We start from the raw sequence: 24397 nt of genomic DNA, 5'->3' as shown, positions 1-24397 counted from the left end.
AAGTGAAAGGGAAAAAAATTCATTTTCCTTGGTAAAATTAAGAACAATAAAAAATTCCTTAAACACAATACTAAACACGTGTGACACACACATCTTTATCTTAATTTTGTTCTCCTTAATCTCTGTGCCGAAAATGCATAGGCTATAAATAATGTGACGCATGAACTACAATATCTGATTATCATATTGTAACATCCAACTCACCTAAAGGCTAAAAACAAGAGCAAGCAAAGCAAAGCAAAGCAAAGCAGTGCAATCGATTATTTATCTTGTGCAAATGTAGTGTGTGTATAGTATTTTATTTGTTAAAATGGTATCCTTCTTATCAAAACCAATAAACCAGTAGTATTTTCAAGAACACGGCCGAAGAAAGTGAAGTTACCAACAGACAAAAGATTAGTGTGTTCTTTATTTAAATACATAACTAAATAGACAAGATTAATGTGTGGTTTTCATTGTTAATGCTTTTCACTATCTTATTTGTCACTTACAAATGCATTCGACATATGCATTGTCTTTTCACAAATACTTATGTACTACCGGTGGCACCGTGCCACCGGGTCATACCCACGCCAAATCATGATTTATTTAGCAAATTCGGATTTAAACCCAGACCCGTTTACATTATTTAAAAAAAAAAAAGGCTGTAGAAAACCCGGTGGTACACAAGACTGCCTCTTGTCTTTTTTCGCTAGAATCCAAATATGGCATCAAGTTTTTCATTTATCTAAGTTGAAATAATTATGTTGAAATGTTATTTATTTTTATTGACGCCGTTGTTCCTCTCTATAAAAGAGAAATGTCTATATATCATTCATACTCCAGTTTGAGTTATTTTCTGCACGCAATGAGTGGATAAGAAGACTCTAAAAGTTAATAATTTGAAGGAAAAATACATATTTAAAAGAGCTGGTACAAAACTACACCAAGTGAAGCTGTGGAATGGAATCTAAATCTTACAAATTAAGTGCCCATATCAACGTTATTTCCTATCCTCAACAGAATTCATGAGAGACAGAGAAAGAGCATAAGCCTAAAACCATAATCAACTAAAATATGCAACTGCATCAAGAAAAATAATTTTGGTATGAATAGTTCACTATGCAAAACTAAAAGCATTTTATTGATTATGCTCCTCAATTTCAGCAATTTTGATTCCACATTTCAAAAAGAAAAGCAAAGTGGTTCTCCTTTCAGCATCTTTTTGCCACCGGCACTGCGTCGTTTGTTTTCCCTATTATATAACCTCGATTCAGAAAATAACAGCTTGGTCATCCCAAATGCTCAAGAGATTAATCTATCCACAGATAATATTGTTTCTTTGTAAACCTGTGATTGAACAAGAGTAGTACTCATATGAGACAACAAAAATCTGCTAGACCTGTGTTATTCAATTATCTCAAAAAACTAGTCCATGTTATTCAATTCAAGAGGTAAATTTGATGAAAATTGTGCAATTAATTAAAATTTAAGCAACTGCAAAGTCCAATGGGTTAGTTGCGCCTAAATACACAAACTTTCAACCAATTATAGTTTTGCACATAAACTAAAAAATTTGCCTCCTAACACATGAACTTTCAATTGTTCTGATTTTTCACACGATTATCAATTGCACCCAAATTAATGTTGCGGTGGATGCCTTAAATGCCTACATGGTTTAAACAATTGATGTGCTAGACGAGGTACTTGGATTTCTACGCTACTTCATCTTGTCACGATGGTATTAATTTGTCACTTTAACTAGCCACGATAGCCGAAAATTGACAGTCGCTCAAAAAATTAGAACAATTAATTTAAAGGTCGTGTATTTGGAGGTGGATTTTTTAGTTCATGTGGAAAACCATAATTCACTAAATGTTCGTGTATATAGGCGCAATTACCCCAAGTCCAATGAAGTAGGACATGAAAGTTAACTTATCCTTCTTTCTTTGTGAATTCCCTTAGGCATCATATCTTAAATGCATTCAAATATCTTCACCACTCACATACCACCTCCCCACAAAAATAGAGAAACTCAAGGAAAAGATGAAGATCATACCTATGTAACCTATCACGGTAGATATGATTCAACCACAGTTCGGCCAAACTTTTCCTGAACATCTTTGGCAGTTTCAATCTGCGAGCAAAAGAAAGAGGAATAGAAAGAGGAACACTCACAACTACGCCAAGAATCACTCAGCATGCAAATTACCACAAAACAATCATACATCCAATTTCCATTTGGGGCTTGAGCGTTGGGCTTCTATTTGGGCCGTTTCCTTTTAAATTTAGCTTGCCCAATTTCCTTTTATTTTTATTTGATTGGGCTGACGAATATAATAGCATTTGGGCCGGTTTTTATTTTTATTCGGCTGGACCCGATTTTGTTTTCTATTTAATTCATTGGGCTGGGCGTGTTGGGATTGAGCTCCCTTATTTAATTAGTTGGCAGATTTACTTTTAAAAGAAAATGGGCTGCGATTTTAATTGAATTTGGCCCAATTTATTCATTCAAGTTTTGGACTATTGTTACCCCTTGCTAGTCCATATAAAAAATCTAAGCGTTTTTTGTGTAAATGAATTCTGTATGATCCATTTCATCACCTATAATTTTAGATTCCCATTTCTTTGAAAAGGAAACTTAAAAAGCAAAAATAACCTTTATTTCTCTATATATATTCATGGGATGGGCTTGGGCCTAGTCGAGAATAAGAAAACAAGCTGGATTTCATTGAAAAAAAAAGTTGAGAATGAAGCTTTATATCATAATTTTATACTAGTATATATTTCCCAAACTATATGAGATAATCAAATGAGATTGAGTGAGTGTTAGCTTCCTAAGTTTCATGCTATGAGTAAGCAGGACAACAAAAATGGTAATTTAGGTTAAGGTGGTGTAAAATTTCATATTAATAATTTTTATTGAACTTGATTCAGAATGGTTGGAATACTTTTACATCATAGTGTTCTTATTTAAATTTACATGTAATTTAATGTTTCTCAGCTGTATGAGGATTGGACATTGCCCGCCTTTTTTTTCTTTTTCTTTTTTTAAGTAGTGCACTGCGAGAAGACAAATCATATTCCAAAAGGTTTTATTTTGAATCTTATTATTAAGCATAGCATAATGCATGCTACACTAAATGATCACCTACCTAAAAAAAATTCAATTGTAGCTTGCTACTCTTTAGCTCCATTATTTCATAATTAGCATAGTCAATATTTCATAATTAGCATAATTAGCACAATGTGATAGGAGACTAGTAAACTGTAGGGTCAACCGACAAGTCTTCTCTTATCTTAGCTGTTTGGCATTAATGTGATTCTGAAAGGTGGATGAAAGCTGCACACATAATGTTTCTGATAATAATTGAGAAGAGGAGATATACCCATTTTACACATTGTTTTTGCTGAACCTAAACTCAGATTCTATCAAATTCTTTCTCAGAAAAATATACATACACTGTTTTTCCTTGGATCATGGCGGCATATGCAGCCTTGGTTTCTCTTATGCATATCATCGATACGATCGAACATCACCATTCCCCTCCAGTTTCTATCGACAAACAACAAGTTGAATCTCTCACTCAAATTGTTACCTTTTTGCAGGAATTTCTTGAAAGTTATAAGTCCCCTGTTTGCGATGGAGATGAAGCTGATCCGCTGGAGATGCGTATCGCAGATGCAGCTCATGCTGTTGAAGATGTTATCGAATCACATATTGTGAACGTGATTAAACTGGGTAGATCTAGTCCCAATGAAGTCAGTTTCATCAACTTCGAGATCTACGACAAGTGATTGAAGAAATGAATCTCTAACTCAAATTATTAATTACCTTCTTGCAGGAATTTCTCCAAGGCTATGTTGTATAGATGCAGCTCATGCGGCTGAAGAAGTGAATTCTAGAGAGGAAGTCAGTTGCATCGACTTCTATCAAGATCTACAGCAAGTGATAGAAGAAATGAATGTGATCAAGAAGGAAGCCATGGAGACTTCAGCTGAAGCTCAGCTGCAGAGAAAGGTCTCCTCGACTCATGCTGGCTCCTTGACGTCCTCTTCCACTGTGAAGGAAAGCATGATGGTGGGCTTTGATGACGTGTTACTTCAACTCTTGGATAAGCTCACTGGAGGGCACCGCAACCGCTAAATCATCCCTATTGTAGGGATGGGCGGGATTGGTAAGACCACTCTTGCCCGACATATATTTGAGCATGCCCTTGTTAAGGAGCATTTTGATATTCGTGCATGGACTACAATTTCTCAAACTTATAATGTTAGAGAAACACTTAGAGAAGTTCTTCACCAAGTAACTGGAAATTTGGGTAGTGATCTGTCTGAGGAAGATTTAGGAGAAAAATTGTACAAGTATTTATTGTGTAGGAGCAGGTATCTCATAATATTGGATGATATGTGGAGTGTAGAGGTGTGGGAAAAGATGATGGTTTTCTTTCCCGATAAGAATGATGGGAGTCGAATAGTCGTAACAACTAGGCTCTCAAACTTGGCTACTGAGTTGACAAACTCCAACAGCATTGATATGAGATTTTTAGATGATGTTTGTAGCTGGAGTTTGTTCTCCCAAACTGTATTTGGGGATGAGGTTTTTCCTCTTGAACTCGAGGAAATCGGAAAGAAAATCGTGGGGAAGTGTAAGGGACTTCCTTTGTCGATTGCTGTGATTGGGGGTCTTTTGGCAACGTCCGAACTTACACCGGAATATTGGAAGCACATAGAGGAAAACATAAGCTCAATAGTGAATTCTGAGAATGATAAATATTGCTTGAGAGTATTGAAACTGAGCTATGACCATTTGCCTGCGTATCTGAAGCCTTGTTTTTTGTACATGGGGATGTTTGGGGAAGATGAGGAAATTAGGGTCACAGAACTCATGAGGCTATGGGTTTCTGAAGGCTTTCTCAAACCAATAATCAATAAAAGCTCGAAAACAATTGCCAAGAAGTATTTGAAGGAGCTAGTCGATAGAAACCTCATTCTAGTTCATCAGTTGGGGGCAGTTGGGAATATAAAGTACTGCAAAATGCATGATTTAGTGAGAGATGTATCATTTCAAGAAGCTGAAAAGCAGAGGTTTTATTATGTGTTAGGGCAACATTGTCCTCGAGGGATAAATAGCCAACGCCGCATTGTTATTCCCAGAAGCACTTCAGCTATGACAGACTGGGATTCCTTGAAAACTATGTCACGTGCTCGTTCTTACATATGTCATGATTATAAAGTGCCAGAAAAATTGCTACATTTTAGATTTTTGAGTACATATAGGTATTTCGGACGATATTTAGAAGAAAATGTGTTTCAATTGGTGAACTTGAGGTACCTTTCGGGTGATCTTCGTAAGGGGTTCCAAATCCCTAATTCAATTAGTCTGCTCTGGAATCTACACACACTAATTGTTTCTTGTAGGGGTGAACCTACGACTGCACCAGTAGAAATTTGGAAAATGCATCAGCTTAAGCATGTCGAGTTCAAATATCTAATGTATCTCCCAGATCCTCGGAGCGGGCATAGTGATGTTATGATGGAGAATCTAGAGACACTCAAAGGAGTGATTGATTTCAACTTGAATGAAGAAGTGGTTAAGAGAATTCCCAATATCGAGAAACTGTATATAAGATACAATGAGAAATTAATGGACAGAGTGAAGTGCCTCAGCTATCTTCAATGTCTGAGTAAGCTGGAAAGCTTGACGTGCAGTATTGGACATGGATGTGATGAGTATCTGCAGAGTATTAGCTTCCCGCACTCACTCAAGAAGCTGTATCTTCGATGCGGAAAGTTCCATTGGGAGGAAATTCTGGAAAAGATAGCTTCATTACCACTTCTTGAGATGCTCCAACTGTTCTATGGGCGGTTTGGAAGATGCAGTTGGGAAATAGTTGAAGGCCAATTCCCTAGCCTCAAATACTTGGAATTGCAGGGGTGTGAGGATATGGAATGTTGGACGTTAGAGGGCTATTGCTTGCCATGCCTTGAGCAACTTTATCTCTCGTACATGGGGTCGTTGGAGGAGTTCCCTTCAGAAATTGGAGAAATACCAACACTCAAATCAATTAGATTGTTCAGTTGCAGTGAATCAATGGCTATGTCTTTGAAAACGATAGTAGACGAACAAGAGGAATTACAAGGGGACCCACCCTTTCATGTTCTAGTTAAGTCATTCAACGTCAGCCAAGAACTGCAGAGCTTGGCAACTCCCAACTTTCGTGTAGTCAAATTGTGATGAGGAATTCAATTGCACGTGGGAATATACTAATTTGAGTGATTAATTTTCCTTATAACTTTATATTTAGCTTGTTTTTAATTATTTTTAATTTTTAGCAACATAAATCATATATATGTTTAATTAGTATCTATAATCTATACCAACTATAAAAGTGTCTGGTTTTACCAAATTTAGTTTGCCTATTATGTCCTTATTTTTTAATCTATTTTAAGGCCAATAATGTAATAGTATCATATTATTAATATTATTCTAATCACAAACATACAATAATCTCATTCCAATCACACTTTTAAATAAGTTTAAACTATTTAAAATTACTCAATGTATAAAAGTTGCACGTCCCTCAATTTCAGCAATCACCTCTGTTTAGTGGTCGCTGACTTGATCTTCTTCCATAAGCTTTTGGGATATTTCTAACTTTGTCTCATTTTTAACACCCATTTTGTGATTTTTATGGACAACTTTTTTCTTGTATGAGTGACCTAGTTGATTGAATGACAACCAAGTATCTTGGGAAAAAGAAACTAACTATGAAATATCAACATTCTTCATAAAACAATAGACATATACACGTGATAAAGCACACAATGTTATCACTCTTCAAAACATATAAATTGTGGGAAATTTGAACATCCAACTCACCTAAAGGCTAAAAACAAGAGCAAGCAGAGCAAAGTAGTGCAATCGATTATTTATCTTGTGCAAATGTAGTTTGTGTATAGTATTTTATTTGTGAAAATGGTATCCTTCTTATCAAAAGCAATAAAGCAGTAGTATTTTCAAGAACACGACCGAAGAAAGTGAAGTTACCAACCGACAAAATATTAGTGTGTTCTTTATTTAAATACATAACTAAATAGACAAGATTAATGTGTGATTTTCATTGTTAATGCTTTTCACTATCTTATATGTCACTTACAAATGCATTCCACATATGCATTGTCTTTTCACAAATACTTATGTACCACCGGTGGCATGGTGCCACCGGGTCATACCCACGCCAAATCATGATTCATTTAGCAAATTCGGGTTTAAACCCGGACCCATTTACATTTAAAAAAAAAAAGTTGTAGAAAACCCGGTGGCACCGTGCCACCGATGGTACACAAGAGACAAGACTGCCTCTTGTCTTTTTTCGCTAGAATCCAAATATGGCATCAAGTTTTTCATTTATCTAAGTTGAAATAATTCAGTTGAAATGTTATTTATTGTTCCTCTCTATAAAAGAGAAATGTCTATATATCATTCATACTCCACTTTGATTTATTTTCTGCAGCAATGAATGTATAAGAAGACTCTAAAAGTTAATAATTTGAAGGAAAAATACATATTTAAAAGAGCTGGTACAAAACTACACCAAGTGAAGTTGTGGAATGGAATCTAAATCTTACAAATTAAGTGCCCATATCAACGTTATTTCCTATCCTCAACACAATTCATGAGAGACAGAGAAAGAGCATAAGCCTAAAACCATAATCAACTAAAATATGCAACTGCATCAAGAAAAATGATTTTGGTATGAATAGTTCACTATGCAAAACTAAAAGCATTTTATTGATTATGATGCTCAATTTCAGCAATTTTGATTCCACATTTCAAAAAGAAAAGCAAAGTGGTTCTCCTTTCAGCATCTTTTTGCCACCGGCACTGCGTCGTTTGTTTTCCCTATTATATAACCTCGATTCAGAAAATAACAACTTGGCCATCCCAAATGCTCAAGAGATTAATCTATCCACAGATTATATTATTTCTTTGTAAACCTGAGATTGAACAAGAGTAGTACTCATATGAGACAACAAAAATCTGCTAAACCTGTGTTATTCAATTATCTCAAAAAACTCCTCCATGTTATTCAAATCAAGAGGCAAATTTGATGAAAATTGTGCAATTAATTAAAATTTAAGCAACCGCAAAGTCCAATGGGTTAGTTGCGCCTAAATACACAAACTTTCAACCAATTCTAGTTTTGCACATAAACTTAAAAATCTGCCTCCAAACACATGAACTTTCAATTGTTCTGATTTTTCACACGATTATCAATTGCACCCAAATTAATGTTGAGGTGGATGCCTTAAATGCCTACATGGTTTAAACAATTGATGTGCTAGACGAGGTACTTGGATTTCTATACGCTACTTCAGCTTGTCACGATTATATTAATTTGTCACTTTAACTAGCCACGATCGCCGAAAATTGATAGTCGTGTGAAAAATCGGAACAATTAAAAGTTCGCAAAATGTTCATGTATATAGGCGCAATTACCCCAAGTCCAATGAAGTAGGACATGAAAGTTAACTTATCCTCACATCTTAAGTGCATTCAAATATGTTCACCACTCACATACCACCTCCCCACAAAATAGAGAAACTCAAGGAAAAGATCAAGACCATACCTATCACAGTAGATATGATTCAACCACAGTTCGGCCAAACTTTTCTTGAACATCTTTGGGAGTTTCAATCTGTGAGCAAAAGAAAGAGGAATAGAAAAGGATAAACAATGGTGAAATATAATACTCCCTCCGTCCCGGCCAAGACGCTACATTTGCATTTCGGCACGGGATTTAAGGAGTTGTAGATTAATGTTTTAAGTGTGTAATAATAAAGTGATAAAGTAGGAGAGAGAAAGTAATAAAGTGATAAAGTAAGAAAGAGAATGTAATAAAGTGATAAAGTAGGAGAGAGAAGGTAATAAAGAAATACTTAATTAGTGTTAATTAAGTGTTTAAAATTCCTTATTTTTGCCAAATATAGAAACGTAGCATCTTCGTTGGGACGGCCCAAAAAGGAATATGTAGCATCTTGGGCGGGACGGAGGGAGTATCAATGTAGATAATGTATATAATATAATTCCTCCCATTTACCGCATTTAATGCCTTGAAAAGAGCCTTCACAGTGTTGTGGGGATTCCTTGAACCAACAACCTACAAGAGTATTTCCATCAGGACAAAGTTGGAAACGAAAGAACATATTTCTCGAGCCAGTTTCATACCTTTGATTTCACATTCCTGTAACCAGCTAAGTTAAGAATCAACTCCACAGTTTTGCCTGCCTTCATCCCTGATTGTGTAGGAGCTGGCCAAAGATACACCTACAAGCACTTAAAAATTTCAGGCCAAAATCCCTAAAGAAGAAAAACAGATTTCTATCAATTTCAACCATCAACAAAGATATACAACTAGAAATTTGACGATACCTTAGTCTTTTTATACGATGTCTGAATTGCATGTGCAATTGTATGATCCTCATGCCGCTCTACATAGTGCAGATTCTGAAAGCACTTCTCATATGCCTGTGGGAACATGCCATTAACATATTAAATTATAAATAACAGATGCCGCAATGAGTTTCTATAAATATTGAAACGTTTTCTTATTTGAACAGACAATCCAGTGGCATAATACCTTTTAGAGTTGACTGCACATTCTCAGACAATAGTATATAAGCATGTCTAGTTTTCAAGCCAAATTTACACACGTGCAGCATAAAGAAGCATGACAGTATGAATTTGAATGCATGTATAGTTCTGATACCTTTTGAAGAGCAAGCGTAACTGCAGGAGCCTTTGCTTTAGCAAAACCAATAACACCATTGTAGTTCCCACAAGCTAACATTGCAGTGTATTTGATAACTTGTCCACCCTGTCTCGTTTATCAGTCATAATTGTTAAAAAAAATGGCTACTGAATCATAAATGAGGAGGCTATATTACCTTTGTAACTTTACACGTCCTATTCACATCGACCAGCCTAACATCAAAACCCTGCACACAATGGAGACACCCAATTTAACATATTGATCTGATGGTACATAAATGACTACCAGAAACAATAGTTCCCATGATTCATGAATAGAAAAGAAAAATGGTAAATATTAGATCAAATGTGAATAATATCATCATATGATTATGTGCAGGTCGTAAATAGCCAAGGCATTTATTTTCCTGCAGGCCTTTTTTTGTGGTTAAAGTAGAAAATAAATCTATCATGGCAATAAATTAACTACAGTAGCATAGTATAATAGTACTACTTGCTAGCTCAAATGCGAACTTACCATATAAACAATCTCAAATTTCAAACTTAATAATTTTCGATGCAATATATCTTAGAAAACATGACTTGAATTTACATGATCAGGCAATAGGTACTTGAATTCAGGATTAAAAAAGCAGATGGTGATAAGTATAGCATGAATTTGAAATCCTTGACACCAACAAAAACACTCACAACTAAGCGAAGAATCACTCAGCATGCAAAATACCACCAAACAAGCATCTACAAGCGAAGAATTCTATTTGGGCTGTTTCCTTTTATTTTTATTTGATTGGGCTGGCGTACATATAGTATTTGGGCCGGTTTTTATTTTATTTGGCTGGGCCCGATTTTCTTTTCTATTTAATTCATTGGGCTGAGTGTATTGGGCTTGGGCTCCCTTATTTAATTAGTTGGCAGATTTACTTTTAAGAGAAAATGAGCTGTGATTTTAATTGAATTTACCCTATTTATTCTTTCAAGTTTTGGACTACTCATTGTATTAATTGAACTATCATTAGTTTAATTAATTATTCTAAATAATAATTTACATAATAATATTATATTAGTATTATGTGCATATTTTAAGTAATTACTTATTATACTCTCTCCGTCCCACGACTCTTGACACGTTTAGTTTTGGCACGGGAATTAAGGAATTGTAGATTAGTGTTTTAAGTGTGTAGGTAATAAAGTATAAAAGTGATAAATTAGAAGAGAAAATGTGATAAAATAGGAGAGAAAATGTAATAAAGTGATAAAGTATGAGAGAGAATGTGATAAAATAGGAGAGAAAAGATAATAATTGTTACTATATTTAGAAACGTGTCAAGATTCGTGGGACGGCCCCAAAAGGAATACGTGTCAAGATTCGTGGGACGGAGGGAGTATATGCTAAGCATGACATGAAATTGCATGTACATCATGCAACAAAAAGTAATTATGATTTATTTGGTTTTATTTATAAATCCAATTATTAAAGAAAATCGAGTAAGAATATTATTGGTGTCCTTAACTCAAGAATTATAGTTTTGAATTATTCATTCATTAAATTTTAAAAACCTGGCTAAGTGAATCATAGAATGTTAAACACTTCACTATAACCTCATAATAGATTCAGGAAACCTATTATGATAATAGATTTCTTGTAGGCTTTGTGGATTGTGGAGACTTGCACTGTTATTCCGATTTAGAGTTAAGGTTAAACGACTGCCATTGTCTATACAGGTGGGCTTACTTTCCAAATGTATGATTGAGCTAATAAGCTTAAATGTTATATTGTTGCCCTTAAAATGGATTTAAAAATATGGACAAAATAGGCAAATCAAATTTTGTAAAACATGACATTTTTATACTCCCTATCCAACCACTCTTGATTAAATATGGACAAAATAGGCAATATCTATTTCGATAATAAACCAACCACTCTTGATTAAATAACCATCGAAAGAGTTTGTAAGTTTTCCAAAGGAAAAGCTACTCCTTCAGATCAAGATCGTTCCATGTAGCATTTACGTGCTTATGATTTTTCATCTATATAATTTGAAATATAATATCTTAGGTAACTAAGAATATTATGTTGCCCATCAAATAGCAAATACTCTTTATTTGACTGCATCCTAACATTCTTAGTTTTTTTTATTTTGATAAATAAAATATTTGAAGTCATTCAAATATCTAACATATACATTGCACGCAATTAATAACTTTTTTGTCTTCTGAAAAATAACTTGAGTTAATGTTGTTTGAGTATCATGAATTATAATTCTCCATGAGAAATCTAACAAAAAAAATTACATTATCAATTTAATGCTCAACTATATTTATGTTGACACCATCCAAAAATAAAATAAATAAATAAGAGTGCAAAAAATAATGATATTATAATTTATATTACTACAATTTTAGATGCATAAATATATATTTCATATCAAAATTCATGTTGCTAACTTGCTAGTCCAAATCCTCATATTTACACTAGTTATTTTAAATATTTAATTGTTTATATTAAATCAATTTGACGTGACTTTTGGGCTAAATTTTTAGAACATAATTATTTTCTTAGAGCATAGCAAACACGAAAATGGAAGCCTCAAGCAAAATCGAAGAAATATCCATGTCCATGGCCAGGTATCGAGACACCGGCTGCAAGTCCTCTAAGGAGGCACAAGCACCGGCGCGTATGTTGCTTTCGATAGCTTGACCGATCGGTTAAGCAAATCGAAACAACATATGCATAAGTGTTTTCACATGATACACATGATAAAGGACACAATGCTATCACTCTTCAAAACATTATCCACTCACATGCGAAAAAAACTTCTAACAAATCAAAACAAGTTCCAAACTCCATTGCTTAAGAGGACCTCTTCAATATGACAACACATTCCCATCCTCTTTTCTTCTTCAATCTGAATCATGAGAAAGATACATCATCATGTTTTTGTCATCGTCATCATCGACTCAAAACTCTGAAAGCTTGAAACCCGATGATCGGCCAACAAAACACACATAACACCGGCTGTGAAATAACCAAAAATGAATAAAAATCGAATAAGATGCATGTAGCAAAGAATAGTTAGTGTAATTACAAGTTGTATCTTATCATATAAAAGCTAAGTTTGGAAAGTTGTGACCAATAGCAAATTCAAGGGATGAAAGGCAGTACCTTATCCAAATCCACATCTTTAGGACTTAGCACTGCAGACAACTTGAATGTTGTTTCCATATTCTTCTTGCTCCTCTCGTATCAATTCAACCGACTCCATTAGAGACTCTTTCACTTTTCCAGTAACCTCAATGAGTTCAAGAGTTGAAATGTCTCCAATATCATTTGGAATCCCATTGAGATTCCAACAAGAACGAAGCAGTAGCCGTTTGAGTTTTGGGAAATGGCTACTTTCAGTTATCCAATTCTTAAACCCTGAATCTTCAATTAGAAGAACTTCCAACGCTGGGAATGCTTCTTCGATTGTTTCCCATGTGTCACCATCGACCCAACTACAATGCTTTAGTTTAAGAACTTGTAGATTTGGCAATGAACCAACAAGAATCATGTGGCTCCAAGGAAGTCTCAAATCAATCAAACTCAACTTTTTCAGCATGCTAGGATAAGTAATCTTGTAGTGCTTTGGCCGAGATCCAACCCAACGACCAGCATATAGTTTCAAATTCTCGAGCCGGTGCAGATGCACCAAATCATTCAAACAAGCTGCATCCTCAGAACAATAAATCTTCAACTTCTTAAGGTTTGGGATCTTTTTCAAGATCCTTTCTGTGCAACACAAATGTGACATATAGGAAAGTGTTTGTAGGCTTCCTAGAGAGATAGTTGTTTCACTTGGATCCTCAAAATAGATTGTGCCGTGAAAGTGAACATGTCTTAATTGCGGCATGTCCCAACTCAAAACAAGATTACAAACTACCAAAAAACGTAATGTATCTCGTATTCTACCAAGGATTAAGGTTTGCAGATTCTTAAGCATCGATAATCCCTTAGGAATAGATTGCATATAGTTAATAGCAAGGTATCTTAAATGAAATAACTCACATAGTTGATGCACTGATGGTGAGCTCTCCACGTCAGCAGGTACCGTATCCAACACCCTCAGCAACCTCACACCCTTGACAAAGTTCAGTTTCACTAAACGATATTTCGAGCATCTGATGGAATGGATGGTTGAATCATCATCGTCTGAAAGGTATCTTAGATGAGACGAATCAATGCTTACGCAGCGCTGATTCTCTATCCTTTCTGTAAAATGCTCCTTTTCAACATGCTTATCCATCAGATTCAAGAAAAACTGACTTTCATGCGCTTTTCTTATGCACAAGTCCCTCATCAGATCATGGAGGCTGCAGCTTTTGATTCTGCCATTAGATTTCCTCTTTCTGACCAAAACAAGATTTCTCTTGACGAGTTCATCTAAACACTCTTCCGCCACCTCTTCAAAGCTCTTGGAGTTGATTGAAAACTTCACAAAGCCCTCAGCTACCCACAACCTCATGAGTTTCACAACATGGATCTCATCATCTTCCGGGAAGGAACCCATGTACAAGAAACATGGCCTCAAATATTGAGGTAATTCGACGTAGCTCAAAGATAGTATCTCCTCGATTTGGTCATGCTCTGTAGTTTTTGCAGACTTCACCTTTTCTGCAATCTCCTGCCATGAAGATGGATTCTTACTAACTGTGGATAGAAGCCCCGCAATCACCACAATCGCGAGGGGCAATCCTTTGCAGCTTGTCGCAATCTCCTCCCCAATAGTTTCCAAATTGGAAGGACATTCTTCATCTGCAAACACCTTATGCTTCAACAAATTCCAGCTCTGATCTGCATTCAACAGGCTTATCTCATGAAGCCTGTTCGAAGGATCCGGATAAGAAGCCACCTCAAACAACCTCGTGGTTAGCACAACACGGCTTCCGTTGCCATCATCAGGAAATACCCTTCTGACGACATCCCATGCCTCACCACTCCACATATCATCCATCACAACTAAATATCTCCTGCCCATTAAAATTTTGTGCACTTTTTCATCATCACTTTGTCCCAATCCACCTGTGTTGTATTCCTTCAAGGACTCCAGAAGGCTAGAAAGAATTCTCTGTGCACTGTAATCTTGTGATATTGTGACCCAAACACGAATCACAAAATGGCCCACCGTTAATGGATCATCATAAACGTTCCTGGCAAGAGTAGTTTTGCCGATGCCACCCATACCACAGATTGGGATGACTTGGAGTCGGGATGGCTCTCCACAGAGGCGATCCTTCACGTCTAACACATAATCTTCAAAACCAACCATGGAATCTTTGTGGATGGATGGATCAGTTGATGATGAAGTAGGAGCAGCAGAAGTATCAGCACCACCACGTTCAACGTCTTTGCTGCTGGAGCTATCCTTGATTTCCTTCACTTGTGCAGCAATCAAAGCAATCTCCTCCATCACCCTTTCCATCTGGAGTTCGTATTTTGAACTACGATAGCATTCAGTCTCCTCTTCCGCCTCCTTCTCATCATCATCATCATGTAAAACAATCATATCACTAACATTGTCGGCCGGTGCAAGCCCAGATGAGGAGGCGGTGACCGCCTCACTGATATTCTTCACGGGGATCGCCTCCGCCATGATCGAATCAATTTCACTTTCCATCTTTTTCAAGTGGTTTATGAACTGTCGTTTGGACTTGAACATAGCAAACTCCGCTGGTAGAAATCTCCACTTGTCTCTGAAACGAATGTGATTTCTCTCCCACATTAGAAACCTGTCGAATTTTTTCGCTTTATTTGCTACTTCGCTAATTCGGCCGTCTAATAATCTGTTGACGTTAGCTTCATCTTGAAAATCTTGGCCGAATTCCTCGAACATTTTTTGCAGCTTCAAATTAATATCCTTAATCACAGTGCCTCGGTCGAGTTCATCGTGTAATTCAGACTCTTCATCAGAAGACAAGAAAACCTTTTCCAACACAAGATATTCTAAGATATCTTCTGCTTCGTTTGCCGCTTCCCTCATCCGCTCTTCCAAACTCTTGAACTTGTCTGGAAATTTATCGAGGAAGTCTTGGAAGGGGGTAACATACTCAAGGAGAGATCTAATTTGTTCTTCTTCTTCAACAGAGATGGAATATAGATTGCTATTAAGGAATCGGTCTATGGTGTTTGTGAGGGAGACAAGTGCAGCATAGGCCATCTCTCAGGAACAATTTTTGGTTTCTTTTGTTTTAGTTTTTGGGAAAGAAATGAAGGAAGACTAACAACAGCAGGATTGATGATGATCAGTATTCATCGAGTATTTTTTGTGAAAATGACAATACAGATCATTTTGAAAAGTTGTGGCATCCAAAAAAGTGGTTTTGCTTGATTGATTTTTCATTTTTCTAATGTGATCTAGAAGAAAAAAGGAAGAAAGTAGATTAGATTATAAAATTTCCAAGAACACCATCAATTATGAAAGCAGAAGACATACTGTAGTGCCGAATCCTAACAAATCCATTAAAGAAGTGAAATTGCTACCTTTATGTGAAGTAAAGTAAGATTATTGCTGTATAATTTTCCATTGTTATATTGCAAATGTAGTTTGTGTATAGTATTTTATTTGTGAAAATGATATCCTTCTTATCAAAAGCAATAAAGCAGTAATTTGTGTATAGTATTTTCAAGAACACGATCAACCAACAGACAAAAGATTAGTGTGTTCTTTATTTAAATAAATAACTAAATAAACAAGTTTAATGCGTAGTTTTCATTGTAAATACTTTTCATTATCATATTTGTCACTTACAAATGCATTCCAGATATGCATTGTCTTTTTTCGCTAGAATCCAATATGGCATCAACTTTTACATTTATTTTTTTTGAAAAGAACTTTTACATTTATTTAAGTTCAAATAATTCAGTCGAAATGTTACTATTTATTTTTATTGACGTCTCTCTATAATTATTGAAGTGTGATGCATTTATCTAGAATATTCTAAGAGAGAATAAGCTATGTATAATCTAGAGAATTCACCACTAACTAGATTACTCTAGAGTATTCTAAATAATACCTAGGAGAAGTATGAGTATTCTAGAAATTAGCTATTTAAAATAGAGTATCTAGAGAATTCCTTAAGTAGATACTAGTAGAGAATTCTAGATACAAACTAATGTAGTGGGATTTAGAGAGATCTTCCCACACCTATAAATAGAGCTCTTGTGAGCCATTTGTAACCAATCTCAACAATCTCAAAAACATCACTCTATCTAATATTATCTAAGTTCTTTGGAGACAAGAGCTCCATTCTAAAATCATTCTCTCTATCTTCTACACACACTACATTCACAATATTCTCTACACCACTTCACTACAATCACTCACCACACTCAAACCACTATATAATCACCTCCATTTTCTAACAATAATAGAGAAATGTCTATATATCATTCATACTCCACTTTGATTTATTTTATGCACCCAAGGAACATACCTATCACAGTAGATATGATTCAACCAGTTCGGCCAAACTTTTCTTGAACATCTTTGGGAGTTTCAATCTGCGAGCAAAAGAAAAAGGATTAGAAAAGGATAAACAATGGTGAAATATAATATCAATGTAGATAATGTATATAATATAATTCCTACAAGCACTTAAAAATTTCAGGCCAAAATCCCTAAAGAAGAAAAACAGCTTTCTATCAATTTCAACCATCAACAAAGATATACAACTAGAAATTTGACGATACCTTAGTCTTTTTATACGATGTCTGAACTGCTAGCTCAAATGTGAACTTACCATATATAAGTAGAGCATGAATTAGAAATCCTTGACACCAACAAAAACACTCACAACTAAGCGAAGAATCACTCAGCATGCAAAATACCACCATATATACAAGCATCTACAAACGCAAACAATTCCATTTGGGGCCTGAGGGTTGGGCTTCTATTTGGGCTGTTTCCTTTTAAATTTAGCTGGCCCAATTTCCTTTTATTTTTATTTGATTGGGCTGACGTATACAATAGCATTTGGGCCGGTTTTTATTTTTACTCGGCTGGACCCGATTTTGTTTTCTATTTAATTCATTGGGCTGGGTGTGTTGGGATTGATCTCCCTTATTTAATTAGTTGGCAGATTTACTTTTAAAAGAAAATGGGCTGCGATTTTAATTGAATTTGGCCCAATTTATTCATTTAAGTTTTGGACTGCTGTTACCCCTTGCTAGTCCATATAAAAAATCTAAGCGTTTTTTGTGTAAATGAATTCTGTAAGATCCATTTCATCACCTATAATTTTAAATTCCCATTTCTTTGAATAAATCAGAAATTGTGAGGTTGAGGAGATGAGTGTTGGGAGCAGCTTAGGAGGAGGCTTGAAGAAAGTGCTGGCTGAAGTGGCCACCAGAGGAGTCACTGAGGCTAGAGCTAAGAGTTTGAGATTTTTGAGCTCGAGCTCGACTCGATTGCATACTCGGTGAGCTCGAGCTCGACTCGGTTCGGCTTGATTATTGAATCTTAGTCGAGCTCGAGCTCGATTAAGCTCGGTGAGCTTGAGCTCGTTTAAGCTCCTCTCATACATGCTTCAACAAATTGTATATATTATGAGCTATATTAGTAATTATGCTATAGTGTAGGGATAAAATGGTAATTTTTTTGAAAGCTCGATTAGGCTCGCGAGCCTAACGAGTCGAGTATGATGAAACTCGAACTCGGGCTCGATACCTAGTCGAGTAGCTCAAGCTCGAGCTAGACTCGGCTTATACCGAGTTGATTTTGAGTAATTTTGAGTCGATCCCGAGTAGCTCGCTAGCTAGCTCGGCTCACTTACACCCCTAATCTAAGTTCAGTAAATGTACAAAGTGATAGGATTTTCACCATTCACACAGTTGTTAATTGTTTAATAAGTTCTCAACCACATATTCAAACTCTATGGGCCTGCTATCATTTAGCACCAGTGGCATGGCATGATATATGAGAAATACTATATGTTTACTATACCAAACATTAAAAAAGTTGCTATGATAGTGTTCATGTGGATAGATTACTTGGCAAATAGGAATAGTTGTCTTAAAATATGATAAGGAAACTTAAATAGTCCATCTTGTTTTTGTAGAATGCTCAATCAGTTTGTAGACTCCATCTAAAATAGAATAAGATCTTCATTTGTTTGGATCCAAAATACTGCAATTCTAACTTGGTTGATCGTGGCAGGCGACTGAATAGGCTTGAAATGTTGAAGCGTCGCCTAAAGGGGCCACCAAGAAAGGGCAAGAAAAGCGCGCTAAAAAGAGTGGCCGATGAGGATCATCTCCAAAAACCAATTTATATGAAACTAGTTTATACACCGTCGAAATTCGACTGGAAATCACTTTACATCATAATTATTATTTTTACATTATTTATAATCATAGTATATGAAATGTTATTTATATAAATTGTTCTTTAAATAATTTTGTTTGATCAAAATAAATTGGGGATACAGTTCCAACTATAATAATCTCAACAATTTTTGCCAGTTATATGTTAATTTTTTGTTGGGAGTTAAAATAGATTGTCTTTTTGTATAAGTTTTTATTTGATGAAATTTCATGAAAAGTTGATGTGAGGTTGGCGACCTATGCCTTTTTGGAGTGCATCATTTTATACTAGTATATATTTCTCAAATTATATGAGATAATCAAATGAGATTGAGTGAGTGTTAGCTTCCTAAGTTTCATGCTATGAGTAAGCAGGACAACAAAAATGGTAATTTAGGTTAAGGTGGTGTAAAATTTCATATTAATAATTTTTATTGAACTTGATTCAGAATGGTTGGAATACTTTTACACCTTAGTGTTCTTATTTAAATTTACATGTAATTTATTGTTTCTCAGCTGTATGAGGATTGGACATTGCCCGCCTTTTTTTTTTTTTTAAGTAGTGTACTGCGAGAAGACAAATCATATTCCAAAAAGGTTTTATTTTGAATCTTATTATTATGCACATTTAAGCATAGCATAATGCATGCTACACTAAATGATCACCCACCTAAAAAAAAATTCAATTGTAGCTTGCTACTCTTTAGTTCCATTATTTCATAATTAGCATAGTCATTATTTCATAATTAGCATAATTAGCACAATGTGATAGGAGACTAGTAAACTGTAGGGTCAACCGACAAGTCTTCTCTTATCTTAGCTGTTTGGCATTAATGTGATTCTGAAAGGTGGATGAAAAGCTGCACACATAATGTTTCTGATAATAATTGAGAAGAGGAGATATAGCCATTTTACACATTGTTTTTGCTCAACCTAAACTCAGATTCTATCAAATTCTTTCTCAGAAAAATATACACTGTTTTTCCTTGGATCATGGCAGCCTATGCAGCCATAGTTTCTCTTATGAATACCATCAATCAGATCGAGCACCACCCTTCCCCTCCAATTTCTATCCACAAACAACAACTTGAATCTCTCACTCAAATTGTTACCTTTTTGCAGGAATTTCTTGAAAGTTATAAGTCCCCTGTTGCCGATGGAGATGAAGCTGATCCGCTGGAGATGCGTATCGCAGATGCAGCTCATGCTGTTGAAGATGTTATCGAATCACATATTGTGGACAAGCTTCAGCCGAGGAGATCCAAACGTATCGCAGATGCAGCTAATGCGGCTGAAGATGCTATCGAATCTCATATTGTGGACAAGCTTCAGCTGAGAAGATCCAAAAAAGCCAAAATTGATACAGCTGAAGCTGATGAACAAATCAACTTCTATCAAGATCGTCTACAACAAGTGATAGAAGAAATGAATGTGATCAAGAAGGAAGCCATGGAAAATGAACTGGGTAGATCAATGAGTCCCAACGAAGTCAGTTTCATCAACTTCTATCAAGATCTACGACAAGTGATTGAAGAAATGAATCTCTAACTCAAATTATTAATTACCTTCTCGCAGGAATTTCTCCAAGGCTATGTTGTAGATGCAGCTCATGCGGCTGAAGAAGTGAATTCTAGAGAGGAAGTCAGTTGCATCAACTTCTATCAAGATCTACAGCAAGTGATAGAAGAAATGAATGTGATCAACAAGGAAGCCATGGAGACTTCAGCTGAAGCTCAGCTGCAGAGAAAGGTCTCCTCGACTCATGCTGGCTCCTTGACGTCCTCTTCCACTGTGAAGGAAAGCATGATGGTGGGCTTTGATGACGTGCAACTTCAACTCTTGGATTGGCTCACTGGAGGGAACCGTAACCGCCAAATCATCCCAATCACAGGGATGGGCGGGATTGGTAAAACCACTCTTGCCCGACATATATTTGAGCATGCCCTTGTTAAGCAACATTTTGATATTTGTGCGTGGACTACAATTTCTCAAACTTATAATGTTAGAGAAACACTTAGAGAAGTTCTTAAACAAGTGAGCGGAGATTCGAGGGATGACTTGAGTGACGAGAACGAATTGGGAGAAAAATTGCACAAGTATTTATGGGGTAGGAGGTATATTATAATACTGGATGATATGTGGAGTGTAGAGGTGTGGGACAAGATGAGGTTTTTCTTTCCCGATTACAATGATGGGAGTCGAGTAATTGTAACGACTAGGCTCGCAAACTTGGCTGCCAAGTTGACAGACTCTAACAGCATTGGTATGAGATTTTTAGATGATGTTTGTAGCTGGAGTTTGTTCTCCAAAACTGTATTTGGGGATGGGGGTTTTCCTCTTCATCTCGAGGAAATCGGAAAGAAAATTGTGGGGAAGTGTAAGGGACTTCCTTTGTCGATTGCTGTGATTGGCGGTCTTCTGGCAAAGTCCGAACTTACACTTGAATATTGGGAGCACATAGAGGAAAACTTAAGCTCAGTAGTGAATTCGGAAAATGATGAATATTGGTTGAGAGTATTGAAACTGAGCTATGACCATTTGCCTGCGTATCTAAAGCCTTGTTTTTTGTACATGGGGATGTTTGGGGAAGATAAGAGAATTGGAGTCTCAGAACTCATGAGGCTATGGGTTTCTGAAGGCTTTCTTAAACCAAATATCAATAAAAGCTCGAAAACAATTGCCAAAGAGTATCTGAAGGAGCTAGTCGATAGAAACCCCATTCTTGTTCATGAGTTAGGGAAACTTGGGAATATTAGGTGCTGCAAAATGCATGATTTAGTGAGAGATCTATGTTTGAAAGAAGCTGAAAAGCAGAGGTTTTATTATGTGTTAGGGCAAGATTGTCCTCGAGGGATAAATAGCCAACGCCGCATTGTTATTCCCAGAAGCACTTCAGCTATGACAGTCCAGGATGCCATGGAAACTATGTCGTCACGTGCTCGTTCTTTCATATGTCATGCTGATACGGTTCCAGAATTGCTAGATTTCAGATTTTTGAGGACACTGAGTACATATAATGGTTGGTATTCCAAAGGGTATTTAGATGAAAATGTGTTTCAAATGGTGAACTTGAGGTACCTTTCGGCTAGATTTCGTTCAGGGTTCCAAATCCCTTCTTCAATTAGTCTGCTCTGGAATCTACACACACTATTTGTTTCTTGTAAGGGTAAACCTACAACTGCACCAGTAGAAATTTGGAAAATGCATCAGCTTAAGCATGTCGAGTTCGAAGAGAGCATAATGTTCAAATATGCAGGATATGGAATGTATCTCCCAGATCCTCGGAGCGGGCATAGTGATGTTATGATGGAGAATCTAGAGACGCTCAAAGGAGTGCTTGATTTCAACTTGAATGAAGAAGTGGTTAAGAGAATTCCCAATATCAAGAAGTTGCGCATAAAATACACGAATAAAGTAATGGACAGAGTGAAGTGCCTCAGCTATCTTCATTGTCTGAGTAAGCTGGAAAGCTTGACTTGCATTATTGACAATGGATGTGAAGAGTGTCTGCAGAGTATTAGCTTCCCGCACTCACTCAAGAAGCTGCATCTTCAATGCGGAAAATTCGATTTGGAGGAAATTCTGGAAAAGATAGGTTCATTACCACTTCTTGAGAAGCTCTATTTGGAGTATGGGTTTTTTGCAACAGGCAGATGGGAAATAGTTGATGGCCAATTCCCCAGCCTCAAATACTTGAAAATGCATGGCTGTATGAATATGGAATGCTGGACGTTGGAGGGCTCCTGCTTGCCATGCCTTGAGCAACTTGAGCTCAGGTACATGAAGTCGTTGGAGGAGTTTCCTTCTGAAATTGGAGAAATACCAACACTCAAATCAATTGAATTGTGGGATTGCAGTGAATCAATGGTTGTGTCTTTGAAAAAGATAGTAAAGGAACAAGAGGAATTACAAGGGGACCCATCCTTTCATGTTCTAGTTCAGTCATTATTCGTCAGCCAAGAACTGCAGAGCTTGGCAACTCCCAACTTTCGTGTAGCAAGGAAATTTTGATGTGATGAGGAATTGAATTGTGGGAATACTAATTTTGTTCTTAATCTCTGTGCCAAAAATACATAGGCTATAAACAATGTGACGCAGGAACTACAATATCTGATTATCGTATTGTAACATCCAACTCACCTAAAGGCTAAAAACCAGAGCAAGCAAAGCAAAGCAGTGCAATCGATTATTTATCTTGTGCAAATGTAATTTGTGTATAGTATTTTATTTGTGAAAATGGTATCCTTCTTATCAAAGCAATAAAGCAGTAGTATTTTCAAGAACACGACCGAAGAAAGTGAAGTTACCAACAGACAAAAGATTAGTGTGTTCTTTATTTAAATACATAACTAAATAGACAAGATTAATGTGTGGTTTTCATTGTTAATGCTTTTCACTATCATATTTGTCACTTACAAATGCATTCCAAATATGCATTGTCTTTTCACAAATACTTGTGTACCACCGGTGGTACTGTGCCACCGGGTCATACCCACGCCAAACCATGATTCATTTAGCAAATTCGGGTATAAACCCGGACCCGTTTATATTATAAAAAAATAAGGCTATAGAAAACCCGGTGGCACCGTGCCACCGGTGGTACACAAGACTGCCTCTTGTCTTTTTTCGCTAGAATCCAAATATGGCATCAAGTTTTTCATTTATCTAAGTTGAAATAATTCAGTTGAAATGTTATTTATTTTTATTGACGTCGTTGTTCCTCTCTATAAAAGAGAAATGTCTATATATTATTCATACTCCACTTTGATTTATTTTCTGCACCCAATGGATGGCTTCTTTAATAGATAAGAGATCTATCATGCTTATTCGAAAACGTAAGGTTTAAGGATTTATCCTCCTTCTGCTCTTGGCTTCATCCTTTATTGATAAATATCGCTTTCGACTTGGAGCGGCTCACCCCCCTTGTCACTTAAGGGGAAAGCCCAACCTCTTTGTTTGAATCACGATCTATGGCAATTTGACATTGACTGAAACAGAAGTTCAAAGTCAGATAAAAAATCTTCATCCTGCTAATCCGGCCATGGATCAAGACGACTCTAAAAGTTTATAATTTGAAGGAAAAATACATATAAAAGAGCTGGTACAAAACTACACCAAGTAAAGCTGTGGAATGGAATCTAAATCTTACAAATTAAGTGCTCATATCAACGGTATTTCCTATCCTCAACACAATTCATGAGAGAGAGAAAGAGCATAAGCCTAAAACCATAATCAACTAAAATATGCAAGTGCATCAAGAAAAATAATTTTGGTATGAATAGTTCACTATGCAAAACTAAAAGCAT

At 36.1% G+C, this 24397-nt stretch overlaps 2 protein-coding genes and 1 long non-coding RNA gene across 6 annotated transcripts; 1 reads left to right on the top strand and 2 right to left on the bottom strand.

The window, feature by feature from the left end:
- Positions 1 to 1095: 1095 nt before the first annotated feature.
- LOC131017099 (uncharacterized) lies at positions 1096 to 2113 on the bottom strand. The gene is made up of 2 exons (XR_009099417.1): positions 2039 to 2113; positions 1096 to 1329 (listed from the first exon to the last, which is right to left on the bottom strand). It is a non-coding gene; the product is annotated as an uncharacterized LOC131017099 (long non-coding RNA).
- A 1188-nt stretch (positions 2114 to 3301) lies between these two features.
- Positions 3302 to 23624, top strand: LOC131016795 (putative late blight resistance protein homolog R1C-3). 3 transcript variants are annotated; one of them, XM_057945531.1, is made up of 3 exons: positions 19876 to 20479; positions 20531 to 20579; positions 20667 to 23622. In XM_057945531.1, the coding sequence occupies exons 1-3, from the start codon at positions 20085 to 20087 to the stop codon at positions 23100 to 23102; spliced, it is 2880 nt and encodes a 959-aa protein (XP_057801514.1). In that variant the 5' UTR covers positions 19876 to 20084; the 3' UTR covers positions 23103 to 23622. The 3 variants fall into 3 exon arrangements, with proteins under 3 accessions (XP_057801515.1, XP_057801514.1, XP_057801513.1); XM_057945532.1 differs by lacking the exons at positions 19876 to 20479; positions 20531 to 20579 and adding an exon at positions 3302 to 3741 and having other exon boundaries at positions 20667 to 23624; XM_057945530.1 differs by having other exon boundaries at positions 19882 to 20579; positions 20667 to 23605.
- On the bottom strand, positions 12334 to 17157 carry LOC131016793 (putative late blight resistance protein homolog R1A-3). Of its 2 annotated transcripts, none has more exons than XM_057945527.1 (2): positions 12918 to 17157; positions 12334 to 12660 (listed from the first exon to the last, which is right to left on the bottom strand). In XM_057945527.1, exon 1 carries the CDS (start codon positions 15946 to 15948, stop codon positions 12937 to 12939), a length of 3012 nt encoding a protein of 1003 aa, XP_057801510.1. In that variant the 5' UTR covers positions 15949 to 17157; the 3' UTR covers positions 12334 to 12660; positions 12918 to 12936. The 2 variants fall into 2 exon arrangements, with proteins under 2 accessions (XP_057801510.1, XP_057801509.1); XM_057945526.1 differs by having other exon boundaries at positions 12334 to 12770; positions 12918 to 17156.
- Positions 23625 to 24397: the final 773 nt, after the last annotated feature.

Source organism: Salvia miltiorrhiza, chromosome 3 (assembly GCF_028751815.1).
Source record: "Salvia miltiorrhiza cultivar Shanhuang (shh) chromosome 3, IMPLAD_Smil_shh, whole genome shotgun sequence".
Taxonomy (NCBI): domain Eukaryota; kingdom Viridiplantae; phylum Streptophyta; class Magnoliopsida; order Lamiales; family Lamiaceae; genus Salvia; species Salvia miltiorrhiza.
The sequence above is the reverse complement of the archived record's forward strand: the minus strand, read 5'-3'. Positions and strand labels throughout refer to the sequence as shown.

Coding starts and splice junctions, on each gene's coding strand:
- LOC131016795 (XM_057945530.1), top strand. CDS start 20,085: ATGGCAGCCTATGCAGCCATAGTTTCTCTTATGAATACCATCAATCAG. Junction 20,580..20,666: donor GATCAATGAGTCCCAACGAA/GTCAGTTTCATC, acceptor ACCTTCTCGCAG/GAATTTCTCCAAGGCTATGT.
- LOC131016793 (XM_057945527.1), bottom strand. CDS start 15,948: ATGGCCTATGCTGCACTTGTCTCCCTCACAAACACCATAGACCGATTC.